The 17169-nt window shown below is 47.2% G+C and overlaps 1 protein-coding gene across 10 annotated transcripts in view; it reads left to right on the forward strand.

Moving 5' to 3' along the window:
* LOC121367386 (protein monoglycylase TTLL8-like) overlaps positions 1 to 17169 on the forward strand; it is a 79982-nt gene that overhangs the window by 17645 nt on the left and 45168 nt on the right. For all 10 annotated transcript variants that reach the window (XM_041491531.1, XM_041491533.1, XM_041491532.1 and 7 more), the window contains 3 exons: positions 339 to 437; positions 12517 to 12688; positions 17005 to 17112. In XM_041491531.1, coding sequence (XP_041347465.1) covers positions 12613 to 12688; positions 17005 to 17112 — 184 coding nt within the window. In that variant the 5' untranslated portion in view covers positions 339 to 437; positions 12517 to 12612. The remainder of the gene's footprint in view (positions 1 to 338; positions 438 to 12516; positions 12689 to 17004; positions 17113 to 17169) is intronic.

Genomic DNA, 17169 nt, shown 5'->3' on the forward strand with positions numbered 1-17169 from the left:
AAGAAATAGCCCAATGGGCCCACCGACCAGGATCGATCCCAAACTGGCTGCACATCAAGTGAGCGCTTTACCACCAGGGTACGTCCCACTCCTGACCTGAGGTTATTAACCATTCAACTCATTTTGGTAAAAGAAATTGAGAAGCCACCCCATCGGTCAAGAACTGGCAACGAAAACTGGTTGCAAACTAGAACTGGTCAGAAACTATATATATTAAAACAGTGAAGTAGTGACAACTGATTGCTGCTAAACAAATCTGGTCATTAGCTGTCATAAAATGACATTTGTTCCACTTGAAACTGTTGTTTGTTCTAAAACATATATATCTTAATTTGCAGCTTCAAGAAGCCAGTTTTGGGTTAAGCTTGAGCACAAGTCCAGGGCAGCTTTCTCCAGTTCATCACACAAAGAAGTTAGGACGGAAAAGCCAACAAGAGGTACTTGATACGTTGATTGTCTTATCAGTCTTGGAAAGCCAACTAGAGGTACTTGATGTGTTGATTGTCCTTATTCACAGAGTGACGCATGCGGCAGCACAAGAGAAATTACTGACTCCCATGGTGCTGTTGTATGTCTCCTTGCAGCAGATTATGCTTTCTAGTGTTTTGTTAGTGGGGATAATCCAGACAAGTCACAACAGGGGGAAGCTCATTATTAGAGTATTTTTCACCTGTTGTATGTTAAAAGGGGCAGCAACACTTGCAAAATACATACATATGTAGGTAACAGGATTTCTGTTGATGGTGAAACCTAACTGGGGGGTGATTTAACCAGTTACCTGGTTGCCATTGGCAAACACCTTTTTGAATAGGTTCTTAGAAAAATATAATGTTAATTACCTATGACTTCTAACTGGTCTCTGACATGACTTATTCTGAGGTCAGTTGGTCTCAGAACCACCATATATTATTTTCAGTCCTGCTAAGACTTTTATTTTAAATGTTTATATATTGCAGGTTTAACTAACTTTCATCAGACCAGTAATTAAAACAAAAATAACCCACAGCTGCCTGCCAAAGTATTTTTGTACCTGAATGTTGTAGTGGTTAGTAATTTTTCCCACCCTAAACGAGTTTGACCAGCTCATTGGGGAGGTGTAGCCAGTAACCAGTAACCAATAACCCACTGTGCTACATGGCAGGCCTGTAGCCAGTGGTGGGGAGGTGTAACCAGTAACCAATAACCCACTATGCTGCATGGCAGGCCTGTAGCCAGTGGTGGGGAGGTGTAACCAGTAACCAATAACCAATAACCCACTGTGCTGCATGGCAGGCCTGTAGCCAATGGTGGGGAGGTGTAACCAGTAACCAATAACCCACTGTGCTGCATGGCAGGCCTGTAGCCAGTGGTGGGGAGGTGTAACCAGTAACCAATAACCCACTGTGCTGCATGGCAGGCCTGTAGCCAATGGTGGGGAGGTGTAATCAGTAACCAATAACCCACTATGCTGCATGGCAGGCCTGTAGCCAGTGGTGGGGAGGTGTAACCAGTAACCAATAACCCACTGTGTTGCATGGCAGGCCTGTAGCCAGTGGTGGGGAGGTGTAACCAGTAACCAATAACCCACTATGCTGCATGGCAGGCCTGTAGCCAGTGGTGGGGAGGTGTAACCAGTAACCAATAACCAATAACCCACTGTGCTGCATGGCAGGCCTGTAGCCAATGGTGGGGAGGTGTAACCAGTAACCAATAACCCACTATGCTGCATGGCAGGCCTGTAGCCAGTGGTGGGGAGGTGTAACCAATAACCAATAACCTACTGTGCTGCATGGCAGGCCTGTAGCCAATGGTGGGGAGGTGTAATCAGTAACCAATAACCCACTATGCTGCATGGCAGGCCTGTAGCCAGTGGTGGGGAGGTGTAACCAGTAACCAATAACCCACTGTGTTGCATGGCAGGCCTGTAGCCAGTGGTGGGGAGGTGTAACCAGTAACCCACTATGCTGCATGGCAGGCCTGTAGACAGTGGTAGGGAGGTGTAACCAGTAACCAATAACCAATAACCCACTGTGCTGCATGGCAGGCCTGTAGCCAGTGGTGGGGAGGTGTAACCAGTAACCAATAACCCACTGTGCTGCATGGCAGGCCTGTAGCCAGTGGTGGGGAGGTGTAACCAGTAACCAATAACCCACTGTGCTGCATGGCAGGCCTGTAGCCAGTGGTGGGGAGGTGTAACCAGTAACCAATAACCCACTGTGCTGCATGGCAGGCCTGTAACCAGTGGTGGGGAGGTGTAACCAGTAACCAATAACCCACTGTGCTGCATGGCAGGCCTGTAGCCAGTGGTGGGGAGGTGTAACCAGTAACCAATAACCAATAACCCACTGTGCTGCATGGCAGGCCTGTAGCCAGTGGTGGGGAGGTGTAACCAGTAACCAATAACCCACTATGCTGCATGGCAGGCCTGTAAAAAGTGGTGGGGAGGTGTAACCAGTAACCAATAACCCACTGTGCTGCATGGCAGGCCTGTAGCCAGTGGTGGGGAGGTGTAACCAGTAACCAATAACCAATAACCAATAACCCACTCTGCTGCATGGCAGGCCTGTAGCCAGTGGTGGGGAGGTGTAACCAGTAACCAATAACCCACTGTGCTGCATGGCAGGCCTGTAGCCAGTGGTGGGGAGGTGTAACCAGTAACCAATAACCAATAACCCACTGTGCTGCATGGCAGGCCTGTAGCCAGTGGTGGGGAGGTGTAACCAGTAACCAATAACCCACTGTGCTGCATGGCAGGCCTGTAGCCAGTGGTGGGGAGGTGTAACCAGTAACCAATAACCCACTGTGCTGCATGGCAGGCCTGTAGCCAGTGGTGGGGAGGTGTAACCAGTAACCAATAACCCACTGTGCTGCATGGCAGGCCTGTAGCCAGTGGTGGGGAGGTGTAACCAGTAACCAATAACCCACTGTGTTGCATGGCAGGCCTGTAGCCAGTGGTGGGGAGGTGTAACCAGTAACCAATAACCCACTATGCTGCATGGCAGGCCTGTAGCCAGTGGTGGGGAGGTGTAACCAGTAACCAATAACCAATAACCCACTGTGCTGCATGGCAGGCCTGTAGCCAGTGGTGGGGAGGTGTAACCAGTAACCAATAACCCACTGTGCTGCATGGCAGGCCTGTAGCCAGTGGTGGGGAGGTGTAACCAGTAACCAATAACCCACTGTGCTGCATGGCAGGCCTGTAGCCAGTGGTGGGGAGGTGTAACCAGTAACCAATAACCCACTATGCTGCATGGCAGGCCTGTAGCCAGTGGTGGGGAGGTGTAACCAGTAACCAATAACCCACTGTGTTGCATGGCAGGCCTGTAGCCAGTGGTGGGGAGGTGTAACCAGTAACCCACTATGCTGCATGGCAGGCCTGTAGACAGTGGTAGGGAGGTGTAACCAGTAACCAATAACCAATAACCCACTGTGCTGCATGGCAGGCCTGTAGCCAATGGTGGGGAGGTGTAACCAGTAACCAATAACCCACTGTGCTGCATGGCAGGCCTGTAGCCAGTGGTGGGGAGGTGTAACCAGTAACCAATAACCCACTGTGCTGCATGGCAGGCCTGTAGCCAGTGGTGGGGAGGTGTAACCAGTAACCAATAACCCACTGTGCTGCATGGCAGGCCTGTAACCAGTGGTGGGGAGGTGTAACCAGTAACCAATAACCCACTGTGCTGCATGGCAGGCCTGTAGCCAGTGGTGGGGAGGTGTAACCAGTAACCAATAACCAATAACCCACTGTGCTGCATGGCAGGCCTGTAGCCAGTGGTGGGGAGGTGTAACCAGTAACCAATAACCCACTATGCTGCATGGCAGGCCTGTAAAAAGTGGTGGGGAGGTGTAACCAGTAACCAATAACCCACTGTGCTGCATGGCAGGCCTGTAGCCAGTGGTGGGGAGGTGTAACCAGTAACCAATAACCAATAACCAATAACCCACTCTGCTGCATGGCAGGCCTGTAGCCAGTGGTGGGGAGGTGTAACCAGTAACCAATAACCCACTGTGCTGCATGGCAGGCCTGTAGCCAGTGGTGGGGAGGTGTAACCAGTAACCAATAACCAATAACCCACTGTGCTGCATGGCAGGCCTGTAGCCAGTGGTGGGGAGGTGTAACCAGTAACCAATAACCCACTGTGTTGCATGGCAGGCCTGTAGCCAGTGGTGGGGAGGTGTAACCAGTAACCAATAACCCACTATGCTGCATGGCAGGCCTGTAGCCAGTGGTGGGGAGGTGTAACCAGTAACCAATAACCAATAACCCACTGTGCTGCATGGCAGGCCTGTAGCCAATGGTGGGGAGGTGTAACCAGTAACCAATAACCCACTATGCTGCATGGCAGGCCTGTAGCCAGTGGTGGGGAGGTGTAACCAATAACCAATAACCTACTGTGCTGCATGGCAGGCCTGTAGCCAATGGTGGGGAGGTGTAATCAGTAACCAATAACCCACTATGCTGCATGGCAGGCCTGTAGCCAGTGGTGGGGAGGTGTAACCAGTAACCAATAACCCACTGTATTGCATGGCAGGCCTGTAGCCAGTGGTGGGGAGGTGTAACCAGTAACCCACTATGCTGCATGGCAGGCCTGTAGACAGTGGTAGGGAGGTGTAACCAGTAACCAATAACCAATAACCCACTGTGCTGCATGGCAGGCCTGTAGCCAATGGTGGGGAGGTGTAACCAGTAACCAATAACCCACTGTGCTGCATGGCAGGCCTGTAGCCAGTGGTGGGGAGGTGTAACCAGTAACCAATAACCCACTGTGCTGCATGGCAGGCCTGTAGCCAGTGGTGGGGAGGTGTAACCAGTAACCAATAACCCACTGTGCTGCATGGCAGGCCTGTAACCAGTGGTGGGGAGGTGTAACCAGTAACCAATAACCCACTGTGCTGCATGGCAGGCCAGTAGCCAGTGGTGGGGAGGTGTAACCAGTAACCAATAACCAATAACCCACTGTGCTGCATGGCAGGCCTGTAGCCAGTGGTGGGGAGGTGTAACCAGTAACCAATAACCCACTATGCTGCATGGCAGGCCTGTAAAAAGTGGTGGGGAGGTGTAACCAGTAACCAATAACCCACTGTGCTGCATGGCAGGCCTGTAGCCAGTGGTGGGGAGGTGTAACCAGTAACCAATAACCAATAACCCACTGTGCTGCATGGCAGGCCTGTAGCCAGTGGTGGGGAGGTGTAACCAGTAACCAATAACCCACTGTGCTGCATGGCAGGCCTGTAGCCAGTGGTGGGGAGGTGTAACCAGTAACCAAAAACCCACTGTGCTGCATGGCAGGCCTGTAGCCAGTGGTGGGGAGGTGTAACCAGTAACCAATAACCCACTGTGCTGCATGGCAGGCCTGTAGCCAGTGGTGGGGTGGTGTAACCAGTAACCAATAACCTACTGTACTGCATGGCAGGCCTGCAGCCAGTGGTGGGGAGGTGTAACCAGTAACCAATAACCCACTGTGTTGCATGGCAGGCCTGTAGCCAGTGGTGGGGAGGTGTAACCAGTAACCCACTATGCTGCATGGCAGGCCTGTAGACAGTGGTAGGGAGGTGTAACCAGTAACCAATAACCAATAACCCACTGTGCTGCATGGCAGGCCTGTAGCCAATGGTGGGGAGGTGTAACCAGTAACCAATAACCCACTGTGCTGCATGGCAGGCCTGTAGCCAGTGGTGGGGAGGTGTAACCAGTAACCAATAACCAATAACCCACTGTGCTGCATGGCAGGCCTGTAGCCAGTGGTGGGGAGGTGTAACCAGTAACCAATAACCCACTATGCTGCATGGCAGGCCTGTAACCAGTGGTGGGGAGGTGTAACCAGTAACCAATAAACCACTGTGCTGCATGGCAGGCCTGTAGCCAGTGGTGGGGAGGTGTAACCAGTAACCAATAACCAATAACCCAGTGGCAGGCCTGTAGCCAGTGGTGGGGAGGTGTAACCAGTAACCAATAACCCACTGTGCTGCATGGCAGGCCTGTAGCCAGTGGTGGGGAGGTGTAACCAGTAACCAATAACCCACTATGCTGCATGTCAGGCCTGTAACCAGTGGTGGGGAGGTGTAACCAGTAACCAATAACCCACTGTGCTGCATGGCAGGCCTGTAGCCAGTGGTGGGGAGGTGTAACCAGTAACCAATAACCAATAACCCACTGTGCTGCATGGCAGGCCTGTAGCCAGTGGTGGGGAGGTGTAACCAGTAACCAATAACCCACTATGCTGCATGGCAGGCCTGTAACCAGTGGTGGGGAGGTGTAACCAGTAACCAATAACCCACTGTGCTGCATGGCAGGCCTGTAGCCAGTGGTGGGGAGGTGTAACCAGTAACCAATAACCCACTGTGTTGCATGGCAGGCCTGTAGCCAGTGGTGGGGAGGTGTAACCAGTAACCCACTATGCTGCATGGCAGGCCTGTAGACAGTGGTAGGGAGGTGTAACCAGTAACCAATAACCCACTGTGCTGCATGGCAGGCCTGTAGCCAATGGTGGGGAGGTGTAACCAGTAACCAATAACCCACTGTGCTGCATGGCAGGCCTGTAGCCAGTGGTGGGGAGGTGTAACCAGTAACCAATAACCCACTGTGCTGCATGGCAGGCCTGTAGCCAGTGGTGGGGAGGTGTAACCAGTAACCAATAACCCACTATGCTGCATGGCAGGCCTGTAACCAGTGGTGGGGAGGTGTAACCAGTAACCAATAACCCACTGTGCTGCATGGCAGGCCTGTAGCCAGTGGTGGGGAGGTGTAACCAGTAACCAATAACCAATAACCCACTGTGCTGCATGGCAGGCCTGTAGCCAGTGGTGGGGAGGTGTAACCAGTAACCAATAACCCACTATGCTGCATGGTAGGCCTGTAACCAGTGGTGGGGAGGTGTAACCAGTAACCAATAACCCACTATGCTGCATGGCAGGCCTGTAGCCAGTGGTGGGGAGGTGTAACCAGTAACCAATAACCAATAACCCACTCTGCTGCATGGCAGGCCTGTAGCCAGTGGTGGGGAGGTGTAACCAATAACCAATAACCCACTGTCCTGCATGGCAGGCCTGTAGCCAATGGTGGGGAGGTGTAACCAGTAACCAATAACCCACTGTGCTGCATGGCAGGCCTGTAGCCAGTGGTGGGGAGGTGTAACCAGTAACCAATAACCCACTATGCTGCATGGCAGGCCTGTAGCCAGTGGTGGGGAGGTGTAACCAGTAACCAATAACCCACTGTGCTGCATGGCAGGCCTGTAGCCAGTGGTGGGGAGGTGTAACCAGTAACCAATAACCCACTGTACTGCATGGCAGGCCTGTAGCCAGTGGTGGGGAGGTGTAACCAGTAACCAATATCCCACTGTGCTGCATGGCGGCCTGTAACCAGTGGTGGGGAGGTGTAACCAGTAACCAATAACCCACTGTACTGCATGGCAGGCCTGTAGCCAGTGGTGGGGAGGTGTAACCAGTAACCAATAACCCACTATGCTGCATGGCAAGCCTGTAGTCAGTGGTGGGGAGGTGTAGCCAGTAACCAATAACCAATAACCCACTGTGCTGCATGGCAGGCCTGTAGCCAGTGGTGGGGAGGTGTAACCAGTAACCAATAACCCACTATGCTGCATGGCAGGCCTGTAGCCAGTGGTGGGGAGGTGTAACCAGTAACCAATAACCCACTGTGCTGCATGGCGGCCTGCAGCCAGTGGTGGGGAGGTGTAACCAATAACCCACTGTGCTGCATGGCGGCCTGCAGCCAGTGGTGGGGATGTGTAATCAGTAACCAATAACCCACTATGCTGCATGGCAGGCCTGTAGCCAGTGGTGGGGAGGTGTAACCAGTAACCAATAACCCACTGTGTTGCATGGCAGGCCTGTAGCCAGTGGTGGGGAGGTGTAACCAGTAACCAATAACCCACTATGCTGCATGGCAGGCCTGTAGCCAGTGGTGGGGAGGTGTAACCAGTAACCAATAACCAATAACCCACTGTGCTGCATGGCAGGCCTGTAGCCAATGGTGGGGAGGTGTAACCAGTAACCAATAACCCACTATGCTGCATGGCAGGCCTGTAGCCAGTGGTGGGGAGGTGTAACCAGTAACCAATAACCTACTGTGCTGCATGGCAGGCCTGTAGCCAATGGTGGGGAGGTGTAATCAGTAACCAATAACCCACTGTGCTGCATGGCAGGCCTGTAGCCAGTGGTGGGGAGGTGTAACCAGTAACCAATAACCCACTATGCTGCATGGCAGGCCTGTAACCAGTGGTGGGGAGGTGTAACCAGTAACCAATAACCCACTGTGCTGCATGGCAGGCCTGTAGCCAGTGGTGGGGAGGTGTAACCAGTAACCAATAACCCACTGTGTTGCATGGCAGGCCTGTAGCCAGTGGTGGGGAGGTGTAACCAGTAACCCACTATGCTGCATGGCAGGCCTGTAGACAGTGGTAGGGAGGTGTAACCAGTAACCAATAACCAATAACCCACTGTGCTGCATGGCAGGCCTGTAGCCAATGGTGGGGAGGTGTAACCAGTAACCAATAACCCACTGTGCTGCATGGCAGGCCTGTAGCCAGTGGTGGGGAGGTGTAACCAATAACCAATAACCCACTGTGCTGCATGGCAGGCCTGTAGCCAGTGGTGGGGAGGTGTAACCAGTAACCAATAACCCACTATGCTGCATGGCAGGCCTGTAACCAGTGGTGGGGAGGTGTAACCAGTAACCAATAACCCACTGTGCTGCATGGCAGGCCTGTAGCCAGTGGTGGGGAGGTGTAACCAGTAACCAATAACCCACTGTGCTGCATGGCAGGCCTGTAGCCAGTGGTGGGGAGGTGTAACCAGTAACCAATAACCCACTGTACTGCATGGCAGGCCTGTAGCCAGTGGTGGGGAGGTGTAACCAGTAACCAATAACCTACTGTACTGCATGACAGGCCTGTAGCCAGTGGTGGGGAGGTGTAACCAGTAACCAATAACCCACTATGCTGCATGGCAGGCCTGTAACCAGTGGTGGGGAGGTGTAACCAGTAACCAATAACCCACTGTGCTGCATGGCAGGCCTGTAGCCAGTGGTGGGGAGGTGTAACCAGTAACCAATAACCAATAACCAATAACCCACTCTGCTGCATGGCAGGCCTGTAGCCAATGGTGGGGAGGTGTAACCAGTAACCAATAACCCACTGTGCTGCATGGCAGGCCTGTAGCCAGTGGTGGGGAGGTGTAACCAGTAACCAATAACCAATAACCCACTGTGCTGCATGGCAGGCCTGTAGCCAGTGGTGGGGAGGTGTAACCAGTAACCAATAACCCACTATGCTGCATGGCAAGCCTGTAGTCAGTGGTGGGGAGGTGTAGCCAGTAACCAATAACCAATAACCCCTATGCTGCATGGCAGGCCTGTAGCCAGTGGTGGGGAGGTGTAACCAGTAACCAATAACCCACTATGCTGCATGGCAGGCCTGTAGCCAGTGGTGGGGAGGTGTAACCAGTAACCAATAACCCACTATGCTGCATGGCAGGCCTGTAGCCAGTGGTCGGGAGGTGTAACCAGTAACCAATAACCCACTGTGCTGCATGGCAGGCCTGTAGCCAGTGGTGGGGAGGTGTAACCAGTAACCAATAACCAATAACCCCTATGCTGCATGGCAGGCCTGTAGCCAGTGGTGGGGAGGTGTAACCAGTAACCAATAACCCACTATGCTGCATGGCAGGCCTGTAGCCAGTGGTGGGGAGGTGTAACCAGTAACCAATAACCCACTGTGCTGCATGGCAGGCCTGTAGCCAGTGGTGGGGAGGTGTAACCAGTAACCAATAACCAATAACCCACTCTGCTGCATGGCAGGCCTGTAGCCAGTGGTGGGGAGGTGTAACCAGTAACCAATATCCCACTGTGCTGCATGGCAGGCCTGTAGCCAATGGTGGGGAGGTGTAACCAGTAACCAATAACCCACTGTGCTGCATGGCAGGCCTGTAGCCAGTGGTGGGGAGGTGTAACCAGTAACCAATAACCCACTGTGCTGCATGGCGGCCTGCAGCCAGTGGTGGGGATGTGTAACCAGTAACCAATAACCCACTGTACTGCATGGCAGGCCTGTAGCCAGTGGTGGGGAGGTGTAACCAGTAACAAGTAACCAATAACCCACTGTGCTGCATGGCAGGCCTGTAGCCAGTGGTGGGGAACAGGCATGGCTCTCCCCTCAGAACCCTGCAGGAATCTACTGTTGTGTGCATGCCTTAATTAAGTATGCTCTCCCCCCCCCCCCCCCCCTGGTTATGGACCTGCTGGACAGATGATTTTTGATTTTGAACTTATTTTCGTGCTTATATCCAATTAAGGTTCAAGCACGCTGTCCTGGGCACACACCTCAGCTATCTGGGCTGTCTGTCCAGGACAGTGGGTTAGTTGTTAGTTGGTTAGTCGTTAGTGAGAGAGAAGAGGGTGTAGTGGCCTTACACCTACCCATTGAGCCCTTAAGAACTCACTCTGGGTTGGAGCCGGTACCGGGCTGCGAACTCTGTACCTACCAGCCTGTAGTCCGATGGCTTAACCACTATGCCACCGAGGCCGGACAGATGGCCCATATAGCTGAGGTGTGTTTCCTGGCAATGTATACTACTCAAAAGAATTTAAGGGTCAAAAATTTATAACCAAATAAGTTTCAGAGTATATTAGATTGATGATGTAAACTACAACAAAAATTTTATTTATTGTTCCATATTTACAAAAAAACACAAACGTCACTGTATACAAGAAAGTCACATGACATGCTGTCAAAGTTGAAGGTTGTCAAACATGGATTTTACACATTAGAACATTCGTTTAATAGTGTGTGAATCCACCCCTGGCGCGAATACACTCGACACATCGTTGCCTCATGCTGTTGATCAGACGTCTGAAGAACTCTTGGGGAATGGCCTGCCACTCTGCCATAAGAAGTTGACCCAGATCATGAAGGATGGCCGGAGGGGCATGGTTATCCCGAACTCTCCTGCCTAATTCATCCCAGGCGTGCTCTATTGGGGCCAAGTCAGGCGAATATGCTGGCCAATCCATCCTGGCGATACCTTGTTGTCTGAGAAAGTCCGTTACCACCCTGGCGCGGTGAGGTCTGGCATTGTCATCCTGCAGAACTGCCCCACCGCCAATCTGCTGAAGGCCTGGGAGAACCAACGGCCGGATAATCTCATTCAGATAGCGGATTCCATTCAGATTGCCATCCACCACATAGAGGGGGGTCCTGTGGTGGATAGAGATGCCGCCCCACACCATGATACTGCCACCACCGAACCGGTGATGTTGTCTAACGTTAACGTCAGCGAAGCGCTCCCCAGGACGTCTGTAGACACGAACCTGACCATCGTTGAACTGGAGACTAAACCTGGACTCATCAGTGAACATCACTCGACCCCACTGAACACATTGCCACCGCAGATGAAGCATGTACCAGTGACGTCTGGCCGTTCTGTGACGTGGTAGGAGTGGTGGTCGAACAGCCTGGCGACGGCAGCTTAGATTATTTGCTCTCAGATGATTGCGTATTGTTTGATCAGACACTCGAGTTCCAGTTGCAGTCCGCAGATTGTCACGTAATCGGCGTGCAGTGGTTGTGCGTTGACGTAGAGCCATATTGGTCATGTAGCGGTCCTCTCTATTTGTAGTGCTTTGGGGTCTTCCCGAACGTGGACGATTTCGAACAGAATTTGTTGCTTGGTACCGTTGCCACAGTCGGCCAACGACACTCTGACTGACACCAAGTCTCAGAGCAACATTTCTTTGCGTATTGCCATCCTGAAGCCAAGCAACAGCCCTTCCTCGATCTTCGATAGTCAGTTGAAGTCGTACCATTGTCGAATTTGGAGTGTGCACCGTACACGAACGCAAGCTCCAATTATACGGAAATTCAGCATTGGGAACATGGAATACACGTGCAAAGCGTGCAAATGAAGCGCTTTGTGAAAAAGCAAGTTATGGGCACTTAGCAGACCTTTCGCTTTCGCCCTAATTTACGTGCAAATGTAAGCATGTTTTCGCCATTAGAACTAGTTGACAGTGTCAATGACAGTGGATTTTAATTCATTTATGGGTTGCTTAAACCCACTTTCGTCAAAATGGAACAATACCATGCGTGACATTATGGTCTAGCTAATATAATTGACATTCAGAAAATAATGTCGAAAATATCGTCTGACCCTTAAATTCTTTTGAGTAGTATACTTGGAACCTCACTGGATATAAGCACAAAAACAAATAAAAAGTAATGAATAAAAAGTAAAATTCCCTGTGTTTTAACATGTGATATCTGAACAGGATAATAGTCCTCACCAAAAGGTTGCTCTTGGTAACTGACAGATATATTTCTGCTTGGCAAGCTGTCTTCTTACCGGCTGACTAAACATTAATTCATTATTAACGACGTCTTATGGTGGATGTCTTATGCTGGTTGTTTTGTTGTTAGACAATCACAGGCATTCCTTATTGATTGACTGTTGGCTTGTTGCACTGCAGAGGTCTGTAGCCCTCAGTGGTGTTATCCTAACAACTATTGCTGTTTGTGTTGGCAGTCTGGTGATCACAACAACAACACTGCATCCAAACCAGCAGGTCAGTCATTGGATCTGGGCGGCCAGGATGATGAGGTGAATGGACGAAGTGCCAACATGTGTGCCAACAACACCATCCCCCTGTCCCGCACTCGGACACACATCTCACCAAACCTGCACAGAGTTTTGTGTGGTTGGTATTTAGTCTTTATTTTATTATATTTTTTTTATCAAATTGTGTTTTCAGCATTTTCTTTCTCTTTTTTTGTTTAAATTTGTTTTAAAGGATTTTAATTATTATATTTTATTTTATTTTTTATAATATTATTTTATTTATTGTAATTATTATAATTATTATTATATACTATTTTATTTATTTTGGGATTTTTAAATTAAATTTTCTTCTTTCTTTCTTTTTTTGCTTCAATTTTTTAAAGGATTTTAATTATTTTATTTTATTTTATTTTATTTATTGTAATTATCAAAATTATTATTATTTACTATTTTATTTATTTTGGGATTTTTAAATTAAATTTTCTTATTTATTTATATCTATTATTACAATTACTAAAAAACAGACAAATCACTGAAATTTTCTAAAATAATGCAATTGTTTTATGTTTTGATAATTCTAAAATATGCAGTTTTACATTTGATGGTTCTAACATTATTCAAATGTTTTACATTTTGAAAGATAAAAAATAATTGTTATCATTGATAGTAGAGTGTTCTCTTTAATCCATAGTCTTTTTAAATCAAAACTTAATGTCTAAAAACTGCTATTATAGTCCTAGCTACCATTGAGAAGCTGCATGAAGTCTGTAGTATGCTGTACGCAGTAACACAATGGTTAGTCGGCCCATCATCTTTATCTGTCTCAGCCTTTAAGCTTTCCTTCCACGATGGAATACACTTCCTTACTTTGTCAGGAGTTTTCACCAACATTCGAAGATTTCCATTTCAAGTTTTACTAACATTAACTTGTCCACATGACCATTATTGACTCACTTGGGTAGAGAAAAAGAAAGAAATGTTTCATTTAACGATGCACTCAACACATTGTATTTACGGTTATATGGCATCAGACATATGGTTAAGGACCACACAGATATTGAGAGAGGAAATCTGCTGTTGCCACTTCATGGGCTACTCTTTTCGAGGCAAATTAAAAAGGAAGAGTCAAAATGTACAAAAATACATGAAGAAGTAAGGAACTGCATTTCATCCTGGGAAAAAAAGACTACAATCCATGTTGGAAAAAGATGATGGTTCAAGCAACCATCCAATATACATATAGCATTTTTATACATCCGTCTTTCATGGGTCGTATTATGGTATGGCATTGTCTGTTTGGACATCCGTCTTTCATGGGTCGTATTATGGTATGGCATTGTCTGTTTGGACATCCGTCTTTCATGGGTCGTATTATGGTATGGCATTGTCTGTTTGGACATCCGTCTTTCATGGGTCGTATTATGGTATGGCATTGTCTGTTTGGACATCCGTCTTTCATGGGTCGTATTATGGTATGGCATTGTCTGTTTGGACATCCGTCTTTCATGGGTCGTATTATGGTATGGCATTGTCTGTTTGGACATCCGTCTTTCATGGGTCGTATTATGGTATGGCATTGTCTGTTTGGACATCCGTCTTTCATGGGTCATATTATGGTATGGCATTGTCTGTTTGGACATCCGTCTTTCATGGGTTATATGGTATGGCATTGTCTGTTTGGACATCCGTCTTTCATGGGTCGTATTATGGTATGGCATTGTCTGTTTGGACATCCGTCTTTCATGGGTCGTATTATGGTATGGCATTGTCTGTTTGGACATCCGTCTTTCATGGGTCGTATTATGGTATGGCATTGTCTGTTTGGACATCTGTCTTTCATGGGTTATATGGTATGGCATTGTCTGTTTGGACATCTGTCTTTCATGGGTCGTATTATGGTATGGCATTGTCTGTTTGGACATCCGTCTTTCATGGGTCATATTATGGTATGGCATTGTCTGTTTGGACATCCGTCTTTCATGGGTCATATTATGGTATGGCATTGTCTGTTTGGACATCCGTCTTTCATGGGTTATATGGTATGGCATTGTCTGTTTGGACATCCGTCTTTCATGGGTCGTATTATGGTATGGCATTGTCTGTTTGGACATCCGTCTTTCATGGGTCATATTATGGTATGGCATTGTCTGTTTGGACATCCGTCTTTCATGGGTTATATGGTATGGCATTGTCTGTTTGGACATCCGTCTTTCATGGGTCGTATTATGGTATGGCATTGTCTGTTTGGACATCCGTCTTTCATGGGTCGTATTATGGTATGGCATTGTCTGTTTGGACATCCGTCTTTCATGGGTCATATTATGGTATGGCATTGTCTGTTTGGACATCCGTCTTTCATGGGTCGTATTATGGTATGGCATTGTCTGTTTGGACATCCGTCTTTCATGGGTCGTATTATGGTATGGCATTGTCTGTTTGGACATCCGTCTTTCATGGGTCGTATTATGGTATGGCATTGTATTATGGTATGGCATTGTCTGTTTGGACATCCGTCTTTCATGGGTCGTATTATGGTATGGCATTGTCTGTTTGGACATCCATCTTTCATGGGTCGTATTATGGTATGGCATTGTCTGTTTGGACATCCGTCTTTCATGGGTTATATGGTATGGCATTGTCTGTTTGGACATCGTCTTTCATGGGTCGTATTATGGTATGGCATTGTCTGTTTGGACATCCGTCTTTCATGGGTTATATGGTATGGCATTGTCTGTTTGGACATCTGTCTTTCATGGGTCGTATTATGGTATGGCATTGTCTGTTTGGACATCCGTCTTTCATGGGTCATATTATGGTATGGCATTGTCTGTTTGGACATCCGTCTTTCATGGGTTATATGGTATGGCATTGTCTGTTTGGACATCTGTCTTTCATGGGTCGTATTATGGTATGGCATTGTCTGTTTGGACATCCGTCTTTCATGGGTCGTATTATGGTATGGCATTGTCTGTTTGGACATCCGTTTTTCATGGGTCGTATTATGGTATGGCATTGTCTGTTTAGACATCTGTCTTTCATGGGTCGTATTATGGTATGGCATTGTCTGTTTGGACATCCGTCTTTTCATTTACAGAGAATATTTTTCTTATCAATTCATATAGGATCACCAAACCTTACATGCAAGTACAGCTTGGAATAGTGTTGTGTAGCATACCTTAACTAGGCCACTGTGACCTACTTTTCACCCATTACTGCACATTAAATGAAATCTTTGTCCAGTCCATATCTTTCTGATCAATTCATATAGGCAGCGCTCGAAACAGCATGTGGCCAGGTTGCCAAATGTGACTAATGTCCCGTTTGGGTGACTTATAAATATTTAAAAATAATGGCGTTAGTTGCCCAAATAATATTATTCTTTAGAGCTATATGAGCCACTATTAATATTTGTATTGCATATATTCATTCCACTTTAAAATCTTGCTCATGGTTCATGGTTCGCTTACCTTAATTTGCCAACATCCATTATTATTATTTTGGGCCACCATATGTTTTGGCGAGTTTCGAGCCCTGTATAGGATCATCAAACCTTGCATGCTAGTACTATTTGGGATGGCGATGTGTTGCGTACCACAATTAAGTCACTGTGACTTTCTTTTGACAGGTGTATCATGTACGTCACCGGACATTAAATTTTGTATTGTACACTAGCTATTTTAAAAGTAAGCTATGTATTAAATGAAATTTTAACCACCAATCAAGAACATACAATTTGGGTTTATACAAATTTTCAATGTCTTGTGTGGCATATCTTTTCTACTATTCATCTTTAAAAAATAGGACCTTTTTTGAAGAATCGGCCACATGCAGAACAGAATGCTGAAAATATTTTTTATTCACAAATGAAACTAATTACTAGCATTTACTGGAATTTTTTCTCAAAAAGACAAACAAATTAGTGATGCGGGGAGTAGAAATTGTTGCACTTATTGATGAAAATCAAAAATATTTCCTTTCATGGGTTAACAGTTGCTTTTTAAAAAAATTAAAATTAAATGAATTTTTTTAAAAAGCCATATAGGTTAATTATTACACTGTAGTTTGTTAAAATGACAAATATATTTTTCAAGACATTATTTTAATTGTTATGTGATGTACTGTACATAGTACATTTAACTAAGTTTTTTTAAAATCATCATTAGGCCTACATAAAACTATTTAACCCATTTTCTTTTCTTTTTCATTTCCTTTAAAAAAAAAATTTGGTGGGGGTAATAACTGCAAAATTATGTGTAAGTGTTCAAAACTATCTAATTTTTTTTAATTTTCTATTTAATTGTCCTTTTCTTTGGTTTTTCTATCTTTTAGATCTACATGGCTAAATGTACATACACATGTACATAAATATATTTAATTTTCTTTAAAACTCATCATTTACATTATTCAAATGAACACTTTCCCTTTTCTTTCTTTTTTTCTTCATTTTCTTTTTAGGTCCATATGGCCAAGCAAATCCTGACATTGTGTCGAGACACAAGCATGGTTTTATGTCGCATCAAAGCAAACTGCGAGCCAGCTTAGACAGTGATGCTGGTAATAGAGGTATGTAACACATCTGTCTGTCTTTATGACAGTGATGCTGGTAATAGAGGTATGTAA

Source organism: Gigantopelta aegis, chromosome 3 (assembly GCF_016097555.1).
Source record: "Gigantopelta aegis isolate Gae_Host chromosome 3, Gae_host_genome, whole genome shotgun sequence".
NCBI classification, from domain to species: domain Eukaryota; kingdom Metazoa; phylum Mollusca; class Gastropoda; order Neomphalida; family Peltospiridae; genus Gigantopelta; species Gigantopelta aegis.